The 20,358-nt window shown below is 45.3% G+C and overlaps 4 protein-coding genes across 4 annotated transcripts; 2 read left to right on the plus strand and 2 right to left on the minus strand.

Moving 5' to 3' along the window:
• Positions 1-4,980: 4,980 nt before the first annotated feature.
• On the plus strand, positions 4,981-6,435 carry EDB93DRAFT_1340200 (uncharacterized protein; the record flags this gene model as incomplete). The annotated part of the gene is made up of 4 exons (XM_041455442.1): positions 4,981-5,025; positions 5,124-5,334; positions 5,384-5,772; positions 5,822-6,435. The coding sequence occupies 4 exons, from the start codon at positions 4,981-4,983 to the stop codon at positions 6,392-6,394; spliced, it is 1,218 nt and encodes a 405-aa protein (XP_041302644.1). The 3' UTR covers positions 6,395-6,435.
• Positions 6,436-7,491: 1,056 nt separating this feature from the next.
• EDB93DRAFT_1094034 (uncharacterized protein) lies at positions 7,492-7,809 on the minus strand (the record flags this gene model as incomplete). Its single annotated transcript, XM_041446560.1, has 1 exon — positions 7,492-7,809. A coding segment is annotated over one exon (318 nt), but the record flags the coding sequence as incomplete, so codon positions are not given.
• Positions 7,810-16,460: 8,651 nt separating this feature from the next.
• EDB93DRAFT_1255321 (uncharacterized protein) lies at positions 16,461-17,458 on the minus strand (the record flags this gene model as incomplete). Its single annotated transcript, XM_041453758.1, has 7 exons — positions 16,461-16,747; positions 16,796-16,877; positions 16,928-16,978; positions 17,033-17,102; positions 17,155-17,188; positions 17,238-17,260; positions 17,325-17,458. The coding sequence occupies 7 exons, from the start codon at positions 17,456-17,458 to the stop codon at positions 16,461-16,463; spliced, it is 681 nt and encodes a 226-aa protein (XP_041302646.1).
• A 1,136-nt stretch (positions 17,459-18,594) lies between these two features.
• EDB93DRAFT_1311065 (uncharacterized protein) lies at positions 18,595-19,688 on the plus strand (the record flags this gene model as incomplete). The annotated part of the gene is made up of 7 exons (XM_041454826.1): positions 18,595-18,722; positions 18,790-18,812; positions 18,869-18,902; positions 18,956-19,022; positions 19,079-19,129; positions 19,180-19,255; positions 19,304-19,688. The coding sequence occupies 7 exons, from the start codon at positions 18,595-18,597 to the stop codon at positions 19,564-19,566; spliced, it is 642 nt and encodes a 213-aa protein (XP_041302647.1). The 3' UTR covers positions 19,567-19,688.
• Positions 19,689-20,358: the final 670 nt, after the last annotated feature.

A 20,358-nucleotide genomic window follows, 5' to 3' on the forward strand; every position in this document is an offset into this window, starting at 1 on the left:
CTATTACCTACTTTGCATACTATATTTAGCTTACTCAGCTCACTACATCAGACCTGTGCACCTAGCGGTGCTTAGTTATTTTACACATACCATCTCTCTACTCTATTTTCTGGGTCGATTTTTCCGCCCACTTTCTCTGTGTCCTTAGATACGAGGAATTTTACTTGTTGTTTGCCAGTGACTATCTAAAGTCATGTGCCTCAGTTCTCCCTCTTCAACATAGCATCAGCCAACCTTAGTTGGGGTGTTAACACTTGTCTCGCCTTGTCTCTCTTTCATCTCTCTCGCTCGCAAGTTTTTCGCCTTTGCTCGCACATGTTACCTTCATGTCACATTCCTCACCCTTTGCCTTTCGCACTTGCACATCCACCTTTCACTCATTATCATTCTAGTCTTGCGCTTTGTGCATCCATTAGTTTTAGTACCTTATTAGTTGTTTGGTGTTCCTCTTTTTACAAAGAGAGGTTTCCCTTTACTCAGTTAGCTGCCCTTGGGATGATGATTTCACTTGCACCTGGGACTATCTGTGTTTGCTTAGCTTAGCACCAACTTTGACAACAGTATATATTCCTCATCTTCACCAGTACCTCCCTAGTCCCTCAGAACTGAGACAAGCAAAAGTTGCAGTAAGTATCAGCACTCACAAAAGTCAAACTAACTCACAGAAAGATTAGAGTGGCCACCACCTCTCACATCAGACTCTGAGGACAACGTGGAGGTTAACAAACCTCAGCGGTCCAGGAAGAAGAAAGGTCAGGACTCCCATGGGACCATGTGACACACTTACTAATGGTTGAAAGTTGTAGCTTGTCACAATATCAACATTGAACAGTTGGATATTGATTCAGATTATACTAGTGCCTATTTCACATTGCACTAACACCTCACATCCAGGAAGAGGGTCTTCCTTCACCAAAACAACAGAAGCCATATCAAGGGCCACCCATAGTCGACACTCTGTAGGAGATCTTCTTCAAAAATGCGAAGTCAGTTGGTTTGCAGTTCACTCAACGCTTCATCAACATTGCAAAGAACAAAGCTGGTCGGCCAGAAATCCCCATCCCCATGTTATCCATAGTCAGCACAGCCGCAAGTTTGTGTTCACACTCATCTGCTCATTAACCTTCTTTGTTTTTAGATTCACGCTACTCTCATTGCAAAGAAAAACAAGGTGGGTGAAGACTTCAAGTTCACTAGTAATCAGTTCTGTGATATCTATAACTACCATGTAGCATTGTTGGAGAAAATCCAAAGGACTGCTCTGGTTAAGTTTCACAAAATGATGGCTGACATCTATGAGGAGGTCCAGTAAGTCTACATCTGAGTTGATGTACACAATCTTGACTTACTGTTACTTGTAGGTGTTTCTGTCATAATACAATTGGAGCCTATGACCAAGATACTGATCTAGCACTCTTGGACCTCAATGACATGGACAACAAGTAGAATATCTCACTGGCATGCTGTGTTTTGTAGGACATCAAATTTTCAATGTGTCCTATAATCATTGATACCTCGCTGCTTGCTATATCCTATCACTCACTATCTTTTTCTTGTGCTTTGCTTTACTCATTCATATGAATCGTACATTACTGCATTAGCCTGATACCTGATTTTAATGATATTAATTTTTTTGTGTACTCAAAGTGTGAAATTCTTCTTATTAGTGTTTCCTAGGGCATCATCAGGAAAGCAACATGAAATTGGTAAAGTGTTAGAAAGGTTTATTTAAAGTACAATTCATAAAATATATATCACAATTGTACTTTAAATGACAGAGCTTTGAATACCTGGACTAAGTTGGATAGAAACTGCCAAATGCACATTTGTGCAGTCTCGTTGCAATTATCTGTCATTTTGTCAACAGATTGCAATACCCACCAGCCGTGAGAATGAATCATTCAGTTACCCAAAGTCTCCACAGTCACCTCATGGTATGTGACCTTTGCCTGTTGCTCAATCTCTAGATGAATGCTAACATCAGATAATTTTTTATATGGCCAGACTGCTTTAGGTCAAAGTGGCCAACGGCCCAAATGTGTAAAGCAATTATAATGCAGTTTCAATTCACTTATCACATACAACCTATGCTTTCTAATGGAACTTTGACAGATCCTACCTCGACATTGGCATTATGTAAAGTCTTGCAATGTTAGTTTGTTTTGAACCTAGTTCCCTTTGGCACAAGAATGTGGAATGATGATGATGTGGTACTATCCGCCAGGGTCAGTTATTCATTCCATTCTCCACAAAATCTTAATAAACTCTGGCAGTAGATAAAGTCCTGTGATGTTAGTGTGTTCTGGACCAAGTTCCCTTCAGTACCTGGATGTAAGGCAATGATGATGCGGTACCTTCCACCAACTTACTGTCATTAGGTGCAAGGCGAGTCAGTCAGTTCATTCTCCACAAACTGTTGATGAACTCTGGTGCTAGATAATTTCTTGCAACATTAGCATGTTTTGGATCGAGCTCCCTTTGGTGCAAGGATGCAGGGTGATGACAACACAATATCATCCACCAGCTTACTGCCGAGATATGGTCGTTAGGTGCAAGGGGAGTTCAGTTATTCCATTCTCTATAAACTATTAATAAACTCTGGCACTAGATAAGGTCTTGTGACAAGAGCAAATTGGACCTTCAGTTGCATGTATGTCAATTATTCAGTGAGAAAGATGTGTGTCAACGAACCTGAGTTGCAATATAAGCTATAGACACGATGGTGATGGAACTCATGCCATGAAGGCAAGCATTCTCGGACCACATGGCTTTTGGTTCTTTGTTAACCAAACTTGGAGAGATGTAAAGACGTGCTTGTAGGCCTGACATGCAAGCAATCAGTAGTGAACCATGTAAAAATACATTTGCCTACTCACACATATCAACAAGTGCCTCCTAAGAAGACCACACCATGGGTCATCAGCATCAAATGTATTGTAGGCATATAAAAAAATTGGCCATTTGTCCCTATAGACTATCATTTCACCACTTTGGAGGTTCTCTCTCGTTCTGTTGAAAATCAAGCACAAAAAAGGTCGTTAGGACTGCCAATGCTAGAGATTGATCTTTGAGTTCCTATGTAGGGGGGGCTGAAATGCTGCCCCTTTCGGAGAAATCCAATCAAGGACTGCAGGCTTCAACATTTTTGTATCATCGCCTCTCGTGCTTGCAGCTCCCTTACTGATCTATGAATTGTAAGCACAAAGTCTAGCCACACAGAAAACAATGCACCAGCTCTCCAACATGAATAATCTCCTCCTCAGACCTGGTTTTTAGTTGCTCCAACAGGCTGGGATAAGAGTCCAATTGTTACGACTTGGATGGTATCTGTTGGCGACGCTCAAACAGAGCGTGTGTCGTCAACGGTCGAGGACGTCCTTGGGCTTAGCCCAAGGTTAGGGGTCTTACTTGGTGAAGCTTCGGCAAGTAAGATTTGACGCCTATGTCCAAATCGGGTAGCTTATGTCAAGCGGGTGCTAGACGATAAGCGAGATCTGCCAAGGCTTACGACACCTGAAGGTTAATCGTAAGATCGTCATTAATTAGAAGGATAGAAGTCTGACTAATTAGCGAAGGGGCTTTGCTCGTCGATGAAGTCGATGAGTAATGATCGAGACTAAAGACTTATTCGCGAAGAGCGAATAAGAAGATAGAATATAGACTGCTAGCTAGGCAGAAAGGATCACTCTGGTGAGAGTAGGAGGTCAAGAACCAAGTAGATTCAAGTTAAGGAATATGGTACATGGTAGCGAGTTTATATAGAGGACAGGAAGCGTATTAGTGGATGATAACTCGTACTACCAAGAAGAGTAAGCGGTAAAGGGTAAGACTATAAAAGGAAAGCACGTTCGAGGTGAGACACGGGTGAACCTGAACGTGCAGATAAGAAAGTGAGTCAAAGATTGAAACAAGAAGTGAAACGCGCAGGGGCACGATCGTGCGACTGCAGAACTAAGTATACATGCGCATGTGCGACTGTGCACCGAGTCATGGATCAAGAAAGGGAAAAGGGTAAAGGGGATGCGTCGTGCATTGTATCATAGGTTAACATCCGGACGGTAAGGGCAGAGAGATTGTCCACAGGATCAATCAGGTGGTGAAACGGAGCATGGGTATGCTTTGTCAGCAAAAGGATCGGGCCAGATGTACTGGCTCTGCTGCAGCAACAGGTAGAGGGCGAAGGGGAATGCAAGGATGACCAGGATAACGAGAGCGAGGTCGGGGTAAGGGTGTGAGGCGAGGGCTGATATGAGGAGGATGAGAAGAAAAATAGTAGGGGCCCAAGCGTCTAGATGTTCTTGTAACACCAATAGCTGTTCGAAAAAATGCATACTAAGTCTGCCAAAAACTCCAATTGTGACTGTTAAATGTGAGATTGTGCTGTCAAAATTACATGAGAGATGCTTACAATTCCGTCATTTCTTGCATTCTCTGGGCTGTATATGACGTGAGACATGTTCTAATGAAGGTATCCCAGGTCTTTGATTAGTCATCACAGGCTTGATTACTATGTAGGCTTCTTATCAGTAGAATTACCCCCTGTACATCAGATATCAAATTTGCGCCCTATGTAGGGCTGATACTTGGCATAGAACATATATGAAGATGTACTACTGATTATATATGAGCAGGGCCAGTCATTTATGCAAGGGTAAGGCAGTGAAAACATCAAAAGTGTCAAAAATGCGATTTTCTATGTTTTTGTTCCTGTAGAAGGATCCTATGTGTGTCATTGGCCAGCTATATGATAGATCTATTGTGAATATACATAGAAATAGACTCCTTACACCAATTGAGGTCCGGTCCTACAGGAAAAAGTTTCACAGGGGGTAAACCACCAGGAGAGCAGGGGTACACCATGCAACAGGGTGTTATCCTATGGTCCTGGGCTCCTGATACATTGTTTCTATTGTTGAATAGATGCTTGGACTAATAAACATTCATTGGTCTGCAGCCTCACTGCAATGCTGTTTGCCTGCAATGCAAGCCATAGTTAGCAATCCGAGTCTGGGGATCGACGTGAAGGTAAGATACTATGTACCATTTTGATCGATTCGCTAATGTTTCAAGTTGCCCTAGCCAAGCTCGTAGCAATTACAGGACCATACATGAAGGCAATTCAGTGTCTGGAATCTGCGCATACAACATGCACAGACATCTATCTGTACTGGCTTGCCATTGTCACACAAATGGAACAACTCCTTCGAGGCAATACAATTCGACTGTGGGAAGAGACCAAATTGGCCATTCGCACAATTACAAATGCGCAGTTCAATCAGATGATCAACAATGCACCAAATGATCCATATATCACAGCATTTTTCTTGCACCCAGGTAGGTGGACAACTCATTGCAGTGCTGTCACAACACTGACGCTCTGAAGAACACCGAACTGCACAGATCTACAGGAATATCAATCCTCTTGACCTGCCTCCCATCCATATGACGAAAGGAAATGGGACATATAGTATTGTATCCCCCGAAGATTCAATCATGAAGAGAGTTGGCACGAGCCTTCAGCTTATGCTCAAGCACGAGTATGATGATGTTTATGATGGGGTGAGGTCAGACCAAGCCACCACAAAACTTATGAAAGAGAGAAATCCCCACTTCACTGGATTGACTCCACAAGAGGCTCTGCAGGCATTGAAGGTCAAGCTCAAGGAGTATCATAAAGGAGCAGATCCTTTCAACCGTAAGATTTGCAAGCACGAGAATGTTCGAGACTGGTGGTTAGCTGTTCAAAAGGATGAAAATGCACGAGTTCTTGGGGTAACATTCATTCAATATATTTTTTTATTTGACTCACTCTTATGTCCAGGCCCTTGCAATCAAGTTATACTCCGTTGTCCCAGTGTTGATGGCCGACAAGAGGACAGTTTCAACAATCACGTGGCTTAAAAGCCCCACTCGAAGCAGACAAGACATCTCGACATTAAAAGAACATATACAGATTCATCAGTGGCACCGCTGGCAAGCTGACATGAGCAAAGAACCGACAGTCGCTCCTTCCGTCAAATGGCGAGATATGTATGCAACCATCCATGGTAAACATGAGACACCACCTGTTGTCCCGCCACCTACTCGACCACCTATTGTGACCGTGGACATCATTTCGAGCTTGACCAACGAACATCAAGGTAGATGTTCAGACTTGGATGATGAAGACGGGGATTGGCGTGATAGCATGGACTATGTGTGTTTAGCTGGCATGAAAAGCACGGAGTTCAATGTGGGTAAAGACATTGACATATCATCCACATACCTCCTCAATATTCTGTCAGACCACCCTGTACAGCCAACAGCTGCTTGTGGAGGTCCATCGACGCCAAAGGTGATGGCCACGACTTCGTCCTTGACACCGATGGATGATGAGTGGGCGGAATGGAGATAAGCAGCTTCGTTGTATATTACGGTCAATTAGACCAAATTTACCTGCAAATTAGTGCAAATCAGCGTCAAAGAGCTATGGGTGAATTTGAGTGAATTTGCTGTCATTTACACTCATCAATTAGGCCCTCACTGTGGGTTGTGCTAATTAGCTGGTCAACCAGAGCGGGATCCCTAATTCCCTGAACCCTGGTGTGGAGGGTGTGGGAATAACTAAAATTGTGGGGTTAATGTGGGAAGGCCCTGATTTGAGGAGCAATCTATTTTTAAGTGTTCTGGGGAAATTCCCACAGCTGGCCAAAAATGCGAAATAAATTGGGTATTGTGAGGTTCCCATGCTAGGTGGCTGAAAATGCGGAAATGTGCAGCTGTGGTGCCATATTGGGTACTGGCATCAACCATGGAAACTGTCAAAATGGATCCAACTGGCAGGAGCCAGACAGGAGGTCAAATGAGGTCAAAAATGGGTCTATGGCATTATACATGAAAACTGTCAATGGATCCGTGGCAGCAACCACATTATTAGGCCAAACTTTACAACCAGGGATGGATCTGGTCAGTTATGCGCTTTTCAGCGCCTTTGTCCTCGAGCAGACAAGTTAAATGATACAGTCATTGGCTGTCATTTGAGTTTGAAATTTTCGGATGTCTACCACAACACAACCTGACACAATCTTGGAAATCTCTTTTGGGGATGTCACGATAGATAGCTAATCTACTTCGAGCAAAATCTTAAAGAACATCAAACGAGATGTTATTCTGCAATGAAAGTGTGTAAATCTTGGTGTTATCATACGTTTACCGTCATTTGAGTTCACCCAAAAAGGCAGATTTATTCCCTAGTCGCGCAGATTAATCTTCTTCCTCGCTATCATCTGACTCATCCTCTTCCTTGTCAATGTGGGCGAGTGCCAGCTTTGGGAGTGGGGCCTTGAGTCTCCCAAGCTTTGGTTTGACATGTGTCATGCGTTGTCTCCCCAACTTTGCCCCCGCTCGCTCTTCTCCCCACTGCCTCAACTCCTCCTTATATTCTTGCCTGCGCACTTCATTTCTCTCCAGCCGCTTTCCATCCTCCTCTTTCCATGCTTTCATTAAACTCGCTCACTCATCTCTCTCTTGCTGACGGCTTTCATGCGTTGCCACCTCCGCATCTGCCGCATTGTTGTGATCAACAACTGAGCAATAAAATTTGTCTCCTGTGAGGAGTCTCGGTAGTCTGTTACCTACTAATTTCTCCCGCTTTCTCGCTAACTTCTTCTCTTCCTGTGCAGCCAGCTGACTTGATAATGTTTTGCAGTACATTTCCTGCAACACTGCAGTGGACTGCATGCCATATAAGGTCCCTTTGTAGTAATCTTCACGCTCATATGCCTCTCGCAATGCATTGTGACATTCGTGCTCATGTTCTGTTTCAGGTTGATGATCAAGGACCGTGTGTTTTCATTTGCGAGTAGGTGTGAATGGAGTTGGTGTAAATGCAGGGAGGTGGTCTCGGGAGGTAATGGGAGTGTCAGATATGAGAAACGATGCTGATGAAGATGCAAGGTCATCGAGGGCTTGTCCAACAAGTGTATTCCAGTGTGGTGTTAACAATGTTGACTGTGGTGTTTGATCTTCGTGATACTGATGGATGATGCTTGTGAGTGCTTTCATGGGACTTGGCTGCGATATTGGCAGATGGCCAACTGAGGATGTCACCAAGCTTGGTGCCATCATATCTTCGGTCACCACATCAGGGTTAAATGGCCAGACACCTGTCTTCCTGAAAGCAGCACAAATCATCTCAGGTGTTAATGCTTTTTGATGGGCCTTGCTATATACGGAGACGAAATTCATCTTGTCAAGTTTTTGCCTCGTTGTCCGCTTGTACTCATCTCTCTCTTGTGTCCAGTAGTGTTTGAGTGGTCCGAATACCACAACATCAAGCCCTTGGTAGATATGGGTAGCATGTGCTGGATAACACAGGATGTGGATGTTGTTCTCTCTTGCATACTCCAGAAATTCTCGAGTGTAATGCGAGTTGTGTCCATCGACGAGAAGCAGCCTTGTGCATCCATTTGACTTCCCACGTGTTTTGTTGTCAAAATCTTCAATCCACAAACGGCCAATGACACCATCTGTCCACCCTTTGGGCAACTGGGCAACACTGCACATGGGTAAGTTCCAGAACAAACTGAGGAGTTCAGCAACTTACGAAGCATTGATTGCGTTACCTTGATGCCAGTTTGTTGAAAATGACCGACCCTTGTAGATTACGGTAGGAGGAATCTCTTCACCATCAGCACAGATTGTCACCATGACTGTGATATTTTCACGATTGCCGTCACGTTGCTGATATTGTATTTTCTGATGTGCTGCACCAATAACTCGCTCTTTTAATCCTTGTCCCGGCTGAAAGCCACTCTCATCGGCAGCCCAGATGCAATCCTGCTCGATTTTCTTCTCTGTAAGTGTGTCTCCTGACATTTTGTACCATTGTGCATTTGTGTTTGTATTGACTGCACGACCTCGAGCAGTATCTAACGAGGTACTCCAATAGCAGCCCAAATCGGCAGAGTGCCACTGAATGAATCAAGTAGACCAGTTTTTGCCAACTCCTCCTTCTGGAAATTTATCACCAAGCTGTGCTTGCAAAAGAGAGTCGACATAAAACTTCAGCTGCTTATGATTAAGTGGGAAATCTCTCTTTGCAAGTGCAAGGCGATATTTGACCACTTTTGTCTCTTTCTCCGATGTGAGCCATGCATTCTTCTTGGCATTGAACTCGGTGTGGCTTCTTCCTCCCATGAGACGTCTTCGCACTGTATCAGCACTCACAGTCACAGATATACCATTCTCCCTCCATTCCTCTGCTGCCTCCTGACAGATGGTTTTCAGTGGTTTCCATTCCATCTCAGGTTTCTGTAGCTTGGCTTTGTAGGCTTCCATGGCATGAGCACTGTGCATGCTTGGCCATCTCAAGTGGTGAGTGAAGGTTGATGGACTGAACAGCAGACTCATGGATTGCCACTGTGTTACTGCTGTACTCGACAGACATGTGTGAAGTACACCTGTATTGAAGCTCAACACAATGATCCTCAATCATATTCGTGTTTATTGGATCTCGCTTATCTTGCTTCGGTGATGCTGATAAGATACTATTGAGACACTCTGCACCGGCAACATTCTGGCAACACACACACTCATCAGCTCCCTTGTGGAATAGAACAGTGATGTGCTTGAAGGTTGTTTGCAGGTATTTCTTCGATTTACGAATCTGATTCTAGCTGTTTTGCTTTCAGGGACGCATAATAGTGAAAATTTTGCAACAAAACATACCATCGCACATTTTTTCGAGGTTTTTTATACCTATCATTACTGCCAATATGTAGTTAGGCACATAACTCGTATGATAGAACAAAAATGTTACATGGGATAGTATCAAATTCAAGTGTCATACAAGGTAAACGCAAATGATGGTGAAAACTCAAATGATGGTCAATGACTGTAAGTGCTCGAAGGCATGGGTGCTGCCGGCACTGCTGTTGCTACTGCTGGGGGGGGGGGGGTGAAACATTAGCAGTCTTTTTCATGTATGATGACAATGATGTTTGTGCACTCGCAATCGGCGTGGGCAGTACTACTACAGGTATTTTGGCTACCTCTTTGCCTTTACTGGACATTGCTTGAATAGCTGGGGAAATGATTTCCTCCTCGACTGTCGGCTGGCGCGATGCCGGAGCTGGTTGTGATTGCGTTTCACTAGGGACAGCAATGCCATCGAAGCGGACATTCTTCTCCTTTGTGTTAGCTTTTGCTCCGCATTTTTGCTCAACCTTTGCCTTTGCGTATGCTAGGGCTTGGGTAGTGCGCTTGAGTTCATGCTCGTCCTTGTCTTTCTCGGACTCGGACTCAACAATCGTGTGTACGAACACGGATGGATCGACATCCAAAACACATTCTACCTTGGCTGGTGCTTGGTACCATAAACCTACATGAGTGCTGCTAGCGTCTGCGCTCTTCTCGCTTTTGATCATATGATCTACGCGATCCTTTAATAGCTGTTTGCATCCGATGACGTGATTGCCATTAGGCATGATGAGCTTATAGTTCTCATCCAACTTACACTTTCCTGCGTTGAGGTATTTTTCGCACTCCAGACAATGCGCGATGAAATGGTCAAGGTTGCCGCAGAACATGCAACCATCTGATGCTTGTGTAGTGCATGGACACTGATATTCATACTTGGTCACAAACCTTGCGTGGGCTGTTGCACTGGTGTCGACGCGACCGTGGGGAGTAAACTCGCTAATGGTGCTGCGACTTGCACATTGGTGATGGGTGCAGGTGAAGCGGGTGCTGTAGCTGGCAATAAGAAAATTGCCGTGTCATAGACATTCTTCCATGGGTAAGGGTCCTCATGATGATGGTCTGGGAACTTAATTAGTAGGCGAGTGCACATGAGCATCTGGACATTGCTAGGCAGTCCTTCTAAGAATATGCGGTCGTGTTCCGCCAAGCCTACTCTATCCTTGTCTAAGAGCAGCTGCATTATCCTGTGGAAATCGCGATAGTACAAGCTCAACTCATTGACCGATGGCATTGGCATTGCAGCGTACTTTCGCACGACTGGGCTCAAGTTGTTGACCGTGTAGCGATGATCACCTTCACAGCTGGGGTACATTACCTTTACTTCGCGTATAAATGTGTCATAGTCGCTGACCTTTGCTTCAGGCAGACATGCCCAAAGTTATTTGTCAGCGGGCGCAAGGTACTGGATGATCTGCTTGATGTGATCAAGACTAGCGAGACTGGCCTGATTGGCATGTTCTTCATATGCATCTATAAAATATAGGAGGTTAGCGGTGGTGCTGTTGAATTTCGGCACATGGTCAGTGCCGCAAATAGGGCTGCGATAAGGCATAGTCATTGTGACTGGCAGGGCAACGGGGGCAATTGCAGGTGCGGGTACTGGAGTGGGTGTGATGTATGCGGGTTGCGGCGCGTAAACACTTGAGAGAGCGCCGATTACGTGTCTGTTAAGTATTGAGACGGGCGGGTTGAGGACTTGAACTGTTTTAGGTTTGATGGGCAAATCTGACTCTTCTTCTGCTTTGCGCGGTGAATCTCGCTTTTTGCTCTGCTTTAGGCGTGCTGTGAAAGGTTCCAGGGATGTTACCTCTAGGCGCGTCTATGGATGCAAAGTCATTGAGTGATTCTTTGGGCAAAGACATGATAGGCGATGATTGTCATTTGTTTGCACCACCAAAAAACAAAAGTCCCAGACGCGGCACGTCGACAGCGGATTATTCTGCGGGCAGTATGGTAGCGAAAAGTGAACCGTCGGGTAGTTCTTCTATAGCTTTGTTGATGTGCGCAAAATAACTGGTGCGCATTGGGTCTGAGTACTCTATCAGATGTCGCAGTAGTGCCCCTCACGGTGGGCTCCAGTTGAAGATGAGGAATCTAAACTGTGGGGAAAGTTGGTGCTAAGCTAAGCAAACACAGATAGACCCGGGCGCAAGTGAAATCATTGTCCCAAGGGCAGCTAACTGAGTAAAGGAAAACCTCTCTTTGTAAAAAGAGGGACACCAAACAACTAATAAAGTACTAAGGCTAAGTAATGCGCGAGGCAGAGACAATGTGATGTGCGAAATGCAAACTTGCGCGATGACGCGCGAGTGTGAAAGGTGAAGGACGAGGTGCGCGACGTGAAGGTAGCGCGCACGAGCGAAGGCAAGAGACTAGTGAGCGAGAGTAACAAAGGAAAGACGAAGCGAGACAAGTGTTAACACCCCAACTAAGGTTGGCTGATGCTAAGATAGAGACGGAGAACCGAAGCGCACGACTTTAGATAGTCACTTGCAAACAATGAGTAAAATTCCTAGTATCTAGAGACACAGAGAAAGTGGGCAGAAAATCGACCCAGAACATAAGTAATAGGAGGGTATAAGTAAAGTAGCTAAGCGGCGGCAGGTGTGCAGGTCCAATGTAATGAGCCGAACAGACTAAAAATAGTATGTGGGGTATGTAACAGGGTCTTGGTTATGCACGAAGTGCAGAGCCGAGTATTAGCGATGGAAACCAATTAATTGAAAAGGAAATATGATGGGAAAACACACCAATGAACATCTAAGGACATAGGATGGACAGACAGACGAATGCGCAGACAATGCGAGTGCAGATGTGCGAGGTGCACGAACCCGTGAGGTTGCGCGCGAAAGCTGCAAAATAAAATATAAGTGCACTGATGCACTAGACTAATCCTGTGGATTAGAGCTGGAGTTTATAGGGAAAGTGGGAGAATTTGGAGGGAAGTGCCTGTGGAGACTTGAGGCTCTACATCATCATGCACCTTTGTTGGCGCTAATCATATTCATCGCGACCCACATTTCTCTCCAGAATCAAGCCTTTTAGTCATGTTATCTCCTTAGCTTTACCTACTCATCGTCGAGAGCTCTGTCGCTCATATATATCTCTGCATTACAGTTGTCCCTTCAAAGGTGGAAGATGCCTTGAGGCAATACAAATATGTGCCATACTCGGTGATTACCCCTGCAGTGCATTGTAACACTGCTTGCAACGGCGATGAGGCATTTTCATTTAGCACCCAAGGCAACATAATAGCAAAAGGTTTAGATCGTAGCAAAGAACGAACAATTAAATTTCATGATTGGTTAACTGCATCTTGATCGGTGGAAGAGCGTATCACCTTTTACCATGGCACCTTGCATGGAACAGCCTTCATATCTCATCATAAAGTTGTTTCTGAGCTCACATCCTCTCATGGATGGGAAATTGCTCAGGAATACGATATTGCGCAGTGGGAGCTGGCTGTGCAGAATCCAAGTCACAACCTAACAGGCCTGGATGTCAATGTGCTCATGCTCATAGCAACTCAAGCCGCTGTGCGCACATCCCTGGCCACTCAGAAGTTACCCAATTATATGTCAACATCTCTGCTGAAATGTTCAGCTCCTGCAGAGCATCTGCAGGAAGCTATGCAATTTCCTCGCAAGAAGGCACAAGTACATTGCTTTCGGTGCGGGCACTCCGGACATTTGCCTGGTGACTGCAGTGCCGAAACTACCTCCGCAGGTAAAACTGTTGCTCCAATTACAGCCACAGTGAAAAGCAGGCACACTCTCTCAGTAGCCAATGGGAAGCACTACTGCTTCAACTGGGCTCGCTCTTCTTCCTGCTGATTCGGAGCCAACTGCACCAACTTTCACAGGTGCAGCATCTGCAGAGAACCTAGTCATGGAGCTAGTAGCTGTGCCAAACAAGCCTGACCCCCACATAGTGGTGACACCTCTCATTATAGATCGAGTTGAGGAACTTCTGCGTAAATATAATATCTTAGATGACTGGTTGCACATACTTGCAGGACTTCACGATGGTTTTAATGTTGGGGTGCAAGGCACCCCACCGGTCACTCATTTATTTTGAAAATCATACATCTTGTCAACTAAAATCTTCCTTTATTGACTCATACATAGCCAGCGAACAAGCTGCTGGTTTTTATTCATGAGGTTACAACCCTCATGAACTCGAGCCCTTAATTGGACCTTTCCAATCATTGCCCTTAGGACTGGTTCCAAAACCTCATTCCAGCAAATTGTGCTTGGTACAAGACCTCTCATACCCACGAAACAACCCTTCCTTTGCTTCAGTGAATGCAGGTAACAACTCGGACAATTTACCCACTATATGGGGCTCCTTCAATAGCACAGCAGAACTAATTCTCACTTTACCACCAGGCTGCATTGCAGCAATGTTCAACATCTCAGCAGCATATTGCATCACTCCTGTGCATCCTCTACAGCAAAACACCCTGGTTTCAACTTAATCCGAAAATGGGTGGACAACTTCCTTGTCATCCATTTGCCACACCAATCCTAGACGGAAGCTGATTTCATTGCCCTCACTGCATACGTGGTGTTCCATGAAGCTCCGTCCTTTCACTTCCACACAGCATTACAGTGGATTCGATTGGTATCTCGAGAGAAAATCTGTAGCTTTCCCAGAGGAGAAACTCATCAAAATTCAAGCTCTGGTGAAAACATGGCTCGAGACCAACACCAAATTCTCTGAGAAAGAGGCAAACAGCCTTCATGGAAAACTCGTGCATGTTTCCTGTGTATTCCCCATCATTTGCCCCTTCTTGAGGGGGCTGTTGTCATTTGCAGCAATATTTCACTCGCCTGGCAGCCCAGCAGGCCTCTTTCAGTTTTCCAGATCACCTCGAAGGCAAATTAATATAATTGTAGCATCAGCTCACTCCATTCCACTCACCATTAGCACCCCACCAGCAAATTCTTCATTTTCATCAGCCCAGCCTCGTCACCTCAGCCTTAACCCCTCATCTTTCTGGCCCCCTTGTCGTGCAAATAAACAATTGTTCCTTTGGCAAGGACCCAACATCCCACCACCATCAACAATTGCACACCCTGTCATAGAGCACTTAGCCAGCATAGCATCCAGGGCTTCCCTTCACAATACGATGAGCTATGGCTCTGGCCTCCCAAAATTTCACCTGTTTTGTGACATTTTCTCCATACCAGAATCGGACTGCCTTCTAGCTTCATTTGAGCTACTCCATTCATTTGTGCTTTGGGCAGTTTCAGACCCTTCACCCGACAACTCATTCAGCAATGCTTGCACATTGATCCCTTTCGAGCCCATTTCCATAAGTGTAGCTAGAAAATATCTTGCTGGGCACATCACACAAGGCTGGTGCCCACCTCTTTCTGAAGACGACCATGCTAGAATAAACTGGTCACTATGTGGTTTGGACAACCTGCTCAGCGCCTGGCGCAAACTAATCCATCCTCCAGTCACTATCGACATGTTACATGCACTGAAAGCAACATTGAACTTATCTGACTCGTTTGATGCTTGTATCTGGGCAATGGCAAGCTGCACCTTTTTCTGCATGATGCGCTTTGGTGAAGTATTTGTCAAATCATGGGCAGCCTTCAGTTCAGCAAAACACGTCACTTGCAAAGATGTTTTTCTGGGAGTGGACCTCATAGGAAAAGCATATGCTTGATTGGATCTGCCTTCAGCCAAAACAGCTCACCCAGGAGAAATTCAATCAATCTTCCTAGTTTCTCAAGGTGCACTATGTCCTATTGCAGTGCTACACAATCTAGCATCAGTAGTACTGGCACTTCAAGAAGACCCTTTATTTTTGTGGCGTGACAAACTGGGTATCATCCGCCCTATGGTCAAACAGCACACACTCGAATGCATTAACTGCACAATTGCAGCCTGGGGATGGGGCACCACATTCAGACACATAGGAGGAGCCTCTTTCTACCTTGCACAAAAGGTAGACCCTGAAATAGTGCGCCTGGCTGGGCACTGGTGTTTGCTTGCCTACAAAATGTACATCTGCACATGAGCGAAACGTTCAGCTCTCTTTGTCGTTTTTCTTCTCCGTTCCACACATCCTACTTGCTCGTACCTACAGTTTCCTCGCTCATTTCCTCATATTTTTGCCCACCATCCACTCCCATTACCGACATAGCTATAATAATTTTCATGTCATATTGAATTATATCTCGAATACCCGTACATACATACCTATCATCGTATTTAGCCACCTATCTTATCGCATATAATGGTCATCCGACAGTCTGCCTGTCAAGTTTGTTTCCCGCCCACCCGATCCGAGCTAATGCTCGGCCCCAGCCCAACCACTGTTGGAATGACCTCAATGCCATCTGATAGATGAAGCTGGACTCAATTACAAGTCTAAGGGCCTCTCAAAGTATCATAACAAATCAAATTTCAAGGAATTTTGTGTAAGATTGAACAAGAAACACCAACTCTTTCAACGAGTGGCAGTGTTGCAAGGACGAATACTGTACTTAACACATTTTAGGAAGGTGCATTTGTAGGAGAGGGGCGGTGCCACGGTGGGCATAGGCGACTTTTTCGCCCATACTGTGATTATCACGTTTCACTTTGAAAAAACGAGTTGCACAACAAAGGGAACAGTTTACAAGATAGTAACATCAATACAGCACAATGCCAACTGATTGACAGCAGCCAAAATTTGAAAGAGGTTCATGAAAAGCAATTTATCACAGATGTTGAACCTCGCTCGTTATCTCCTCATCGATCCTAAAAACTCCGGTGGGCTCATCGTATGTGACGACCCATGTGGTATGTTTGTCGAGAGTACTGAGGTCTTGGTCGAAAAGGCGGCCACTTTGAATTGGGCCCTCGAGCAAGCTACCCAGCTGGTAGGGGCAAGCATTAACATAACCTCTTAGACGCGGAACAAATTCCACGTTCAACGTCTGCCCGTGCTCTACGCCATGCCAAACTAGAGCCGTCTTGGGCTCATCCCCTTCCCGTTCAATGAAACCTGGACGATATGTAGCGCGAGAAATTTCAAGAGAGCAATTGTACGTACCAAGGCCTATATCCTCCTTGCATGGTGCGTGGTTTACACACTGGATGTTATTCTTCGGTACCGAGAGGTCGGTTTTGGGATCCTGGGCTTGTCTCGCAAATGGACATTGAGAAGGCCAGTGAGCGCACTTACGGAGAAATGGAATATTTGATTCTTCATGGTCAAAGTGGTAGATTGCTCAACCTAGTAGCACTACATGAAACCAGCAGCAAATTCGTGAATCCGTCCGACTCTCACCTGAACAGCAACCTCGGTCGAAGCACTTTGGATGACATCATGGGAAACAACAACCTTGGTGAACGCAAGTCTGAGATGCGCATTGTAAATTGGTTTCCACATAGATTTCGAATGACCCTTACTGTGATCGATATGTAATATCAGCGCGGTAGATACCTTTGAGTGCTTATTTAGATAGCCCAAGGCACAGATAATGTTCACCCACCATCGGCCCCAAATTTCCTGACCCTATTTGGAAATTCCTTCAGTGAGCGCGCGGGAACAAAGACGAAAATATGAAGGATATACGTACGCAAAAGCCGATGGGTAATAGTCCTTGTACATCCCAGCGATAGGCTGATCGTCGAAAGTGAGAAGAAGCTCTGCGTCTATGCCGAGGTCCCTGGAGACGAAGAAGGTAAGCTTGTTGGTGACAATCGGAGTCATATCGTGTTGAACCCGAGATGGAAAGTAAGAGGAAGTTAGTGTTCAGTCGCGTATGGCCTGTGGCTGAGTTGACACGACTTATATACCCCCTCCGGAAGGACTGCGACCCTGTATCCGTAGAAATCGAATGTGGAAGCTGGAATCGGAGGGTCGTTCTCGATTCAAGTGCTTTGCAAACAGCTGATCACTTCCACAATACTCGCCCGTCCACGTACGAAATGATTCTTTTGACACATTATTCGCCACTGCCATAAAGGGTACAAGTGACATACAAGGATCCGTTGCAGATTTGACAGGGCTCGGTAGCATTGTACGAGACTTTGGGGTATTAAGTCGTTTAGAGGGATCTGTTGTTTAACTGTTTGGAGTAACGTGTTGAGGTCATCCTCGTAATTGTAGTAGACGGCATTGACCCCACTGGCATGTCCACAACCGATGTTAAGAGAGTTCCGAATCGATGCATCGGGATGTGGCGGTACATAATTCTTAGAGCAGATCGTCAAATGTGTCTTGGTGTCGAAAATCCAAAAGTTGGATATTAAGTGGGGGAATGGAGGTGACTCGTTCGACACGAGGAAGTTGTGTGGTCGGCGCGTGCGACTCGGAGTAAATAGTCCTAGTTCCAGAGTTGCAGTGTAAAGGGCCCGGGGTACTGAGTGCGATCACGTGGATGTTTTGGTTTCATTGCATCCGATTATCGCACCCTGTCTTATCCCATTTTGACGTTCGGAGCGCTCGTAACACCGGAGAAGTCGAGTGAAAACTAGGTCAAGTTGCAATGCGACCCTTCCTTACTACATCATGACTTTACTCTGAACAATGACCAGATCTCATCAAACGGCATAATGGTTCCAAGTCTCGTAAATCGCTGTGAAGTTTTGTATGTCACCTGTACCCTTCCGAGTCACAGTGGCGAATACTAACGCGTCAAAAGAATCATTTCATACGTCGACGAACGGGTCAAGCTGCTGTTTGTGAAGCATGCTGAACAGTGAACTTGACCTAAAACAGGCTCTCCGTTTCTAGTTTGCAGAGGGCGGTATATAACCCGTCGTGTGGACTCTGCAATAGGCCACAACTGAACATTGAACGCCAACTCCCTTGTACTTTCACTCTCGAATTCAACTCCACACCGTATGGATACCCTCGTCAAAAGGCTCACCTTCAAATCCAAGGATCTCGGCGTAGACGTCGACCTTCTTCTCACTTTCGACGAGCAGCCCGATGTCAAGGTTTTCAAGGACTATTACCCATCGGCTTTTGCGTATGTATATCCTTCATATTTTCGTCTTTGTTGTCGCGCTCGCTCGCTGATGTGACTTTGCGAATAGGGTCAGGAGATTTGGGGCCGAAGGTGGGGCGAATATTATCAGTGCCTTGGGCTATTCACATACGCACTGACACTGACAGGCGCCTACCGCTCCGAAGTTATATATCAATCACCGTAAGGGCCATTTGAAGCTTGTGTGGAGAGCTAATTTACAATGCACCCCTCAGATTTGCGTTCACTAAGGTTCGTCTTTCTAGTGGTGACATTCAAAGTGTTGCCGAGGTTGCTATGCAGGTGAGAGTCGGGTGGATTCATGGATTTGTCGTTGGGTTTCATGGACTGCTACTTAGCCTGGGCAAACCACCACTTTAACCAAGGAGGGCGACATATACCATTTTTCCGTAAGTACACCTACTGGCATTCTCAATATCCGTTTGCGAGACAAGCCTAGGATCCCAAAATCGACCCCTCGGTAAAATCTATTCAATGTCTAAACGACGCACCATCCAAGGAGGATATAGGCTTTGGTACGTTTAACTGCTATTCCTAAAGTTCTTGTGCTACATATTGTCCAGGTTTCATCGGGAGGGATGGGGACAGGGCAAAGACGGCTCTAGTTTGGCTCGGCGTAGGGCACGAGCAGAAGGTAAACGTAGGAGTGTTTCAGCCAGTTCTAAGGGGGTATAATGGCACGGGCTACAAGGAGAACAGCTTGATCAAGAGTCGAGTCGAGACCAATTGTCTCTTCAGGCAAGATCTTACTGCTCTCGAGGACGATACTACGTGGAGCATCACGTATGATCCCTCCACCGATGTCGTCAGCATCAATCAGATTTAAGATCCAAATTCCATGATCTTTTGGATATTTCCTTTGTGTTCCAATTGTTTACCTCTGACTTGAAATCTGTTCTCGAATGTTGGCAGCTGTCGTGTACCTCAATATGTTTGTGCTCGTTCAATGTTGTCGTTACTATGTCACATCAATTCCGTCCGGTCAATGACTCGTGCCTTCGAAGTGGACGATGTGGAAGACTGCTATGATGAACAGCCAACACTAACAGTCGGTCAAACAAATGTAACATGGGTGACCAGATCAAATTTGTCCTGATATTGTCTGCTCGAGTCCTAAAACTGACTTACCGCATCTTGTTGAATTTGCCACTACACGCTGGTTATATAAAAATGCGGGGCTTGTTCGATCGAAGTTCGGCATGCTTCACAAATAGCTGAGCATTTTCACAACTTGAATGGCCGCTTGTCGGCAGAAGAAAATGATTATTTAACACGTTATTCGCCACCGCCGTAAAGGGTGCAAGTAAACATACAAAGATCCGCTGCAGATTTGACACCATGTCCATTCACTACGGTGTCCGCAATATTTAAGACAAGTCTGAATGTCGTGTGAAATGTCAAGGCAATACTTAGTATTTAGCTTGTCGTGTCAGCAGATATAAAATTTCAAATATTAAAGAGATCTTGCATGACAAGAAAAATATAAAGCAATAGCGAACATTTTGTTGCCGGCTGAATGCCATCAACAATAAGAAATATAAATATATCTTTAATGCTGGCCTATACTAGGGCTGCACACCGTCACCGTCATAGATGGTTTGTACAGCGGCTGTCGACG

The sequence above is a fragment of the Suillus bovinus genome (genome assembly GCF_016758785.1).
Source record: "Suillus bovinus strain UH-Sbo-P2 chromosome Unknown EDB93scaffold_90, whole genome shotgun sequence".
In the NCBI taxonomy this organism is placed as follows: domain Eukaryota; kingdom Fungi; phylum Basidiomycota; class Agaricomycetes; order Boletales; family Suillaceae; genus Suillus; species Suillus bovinus.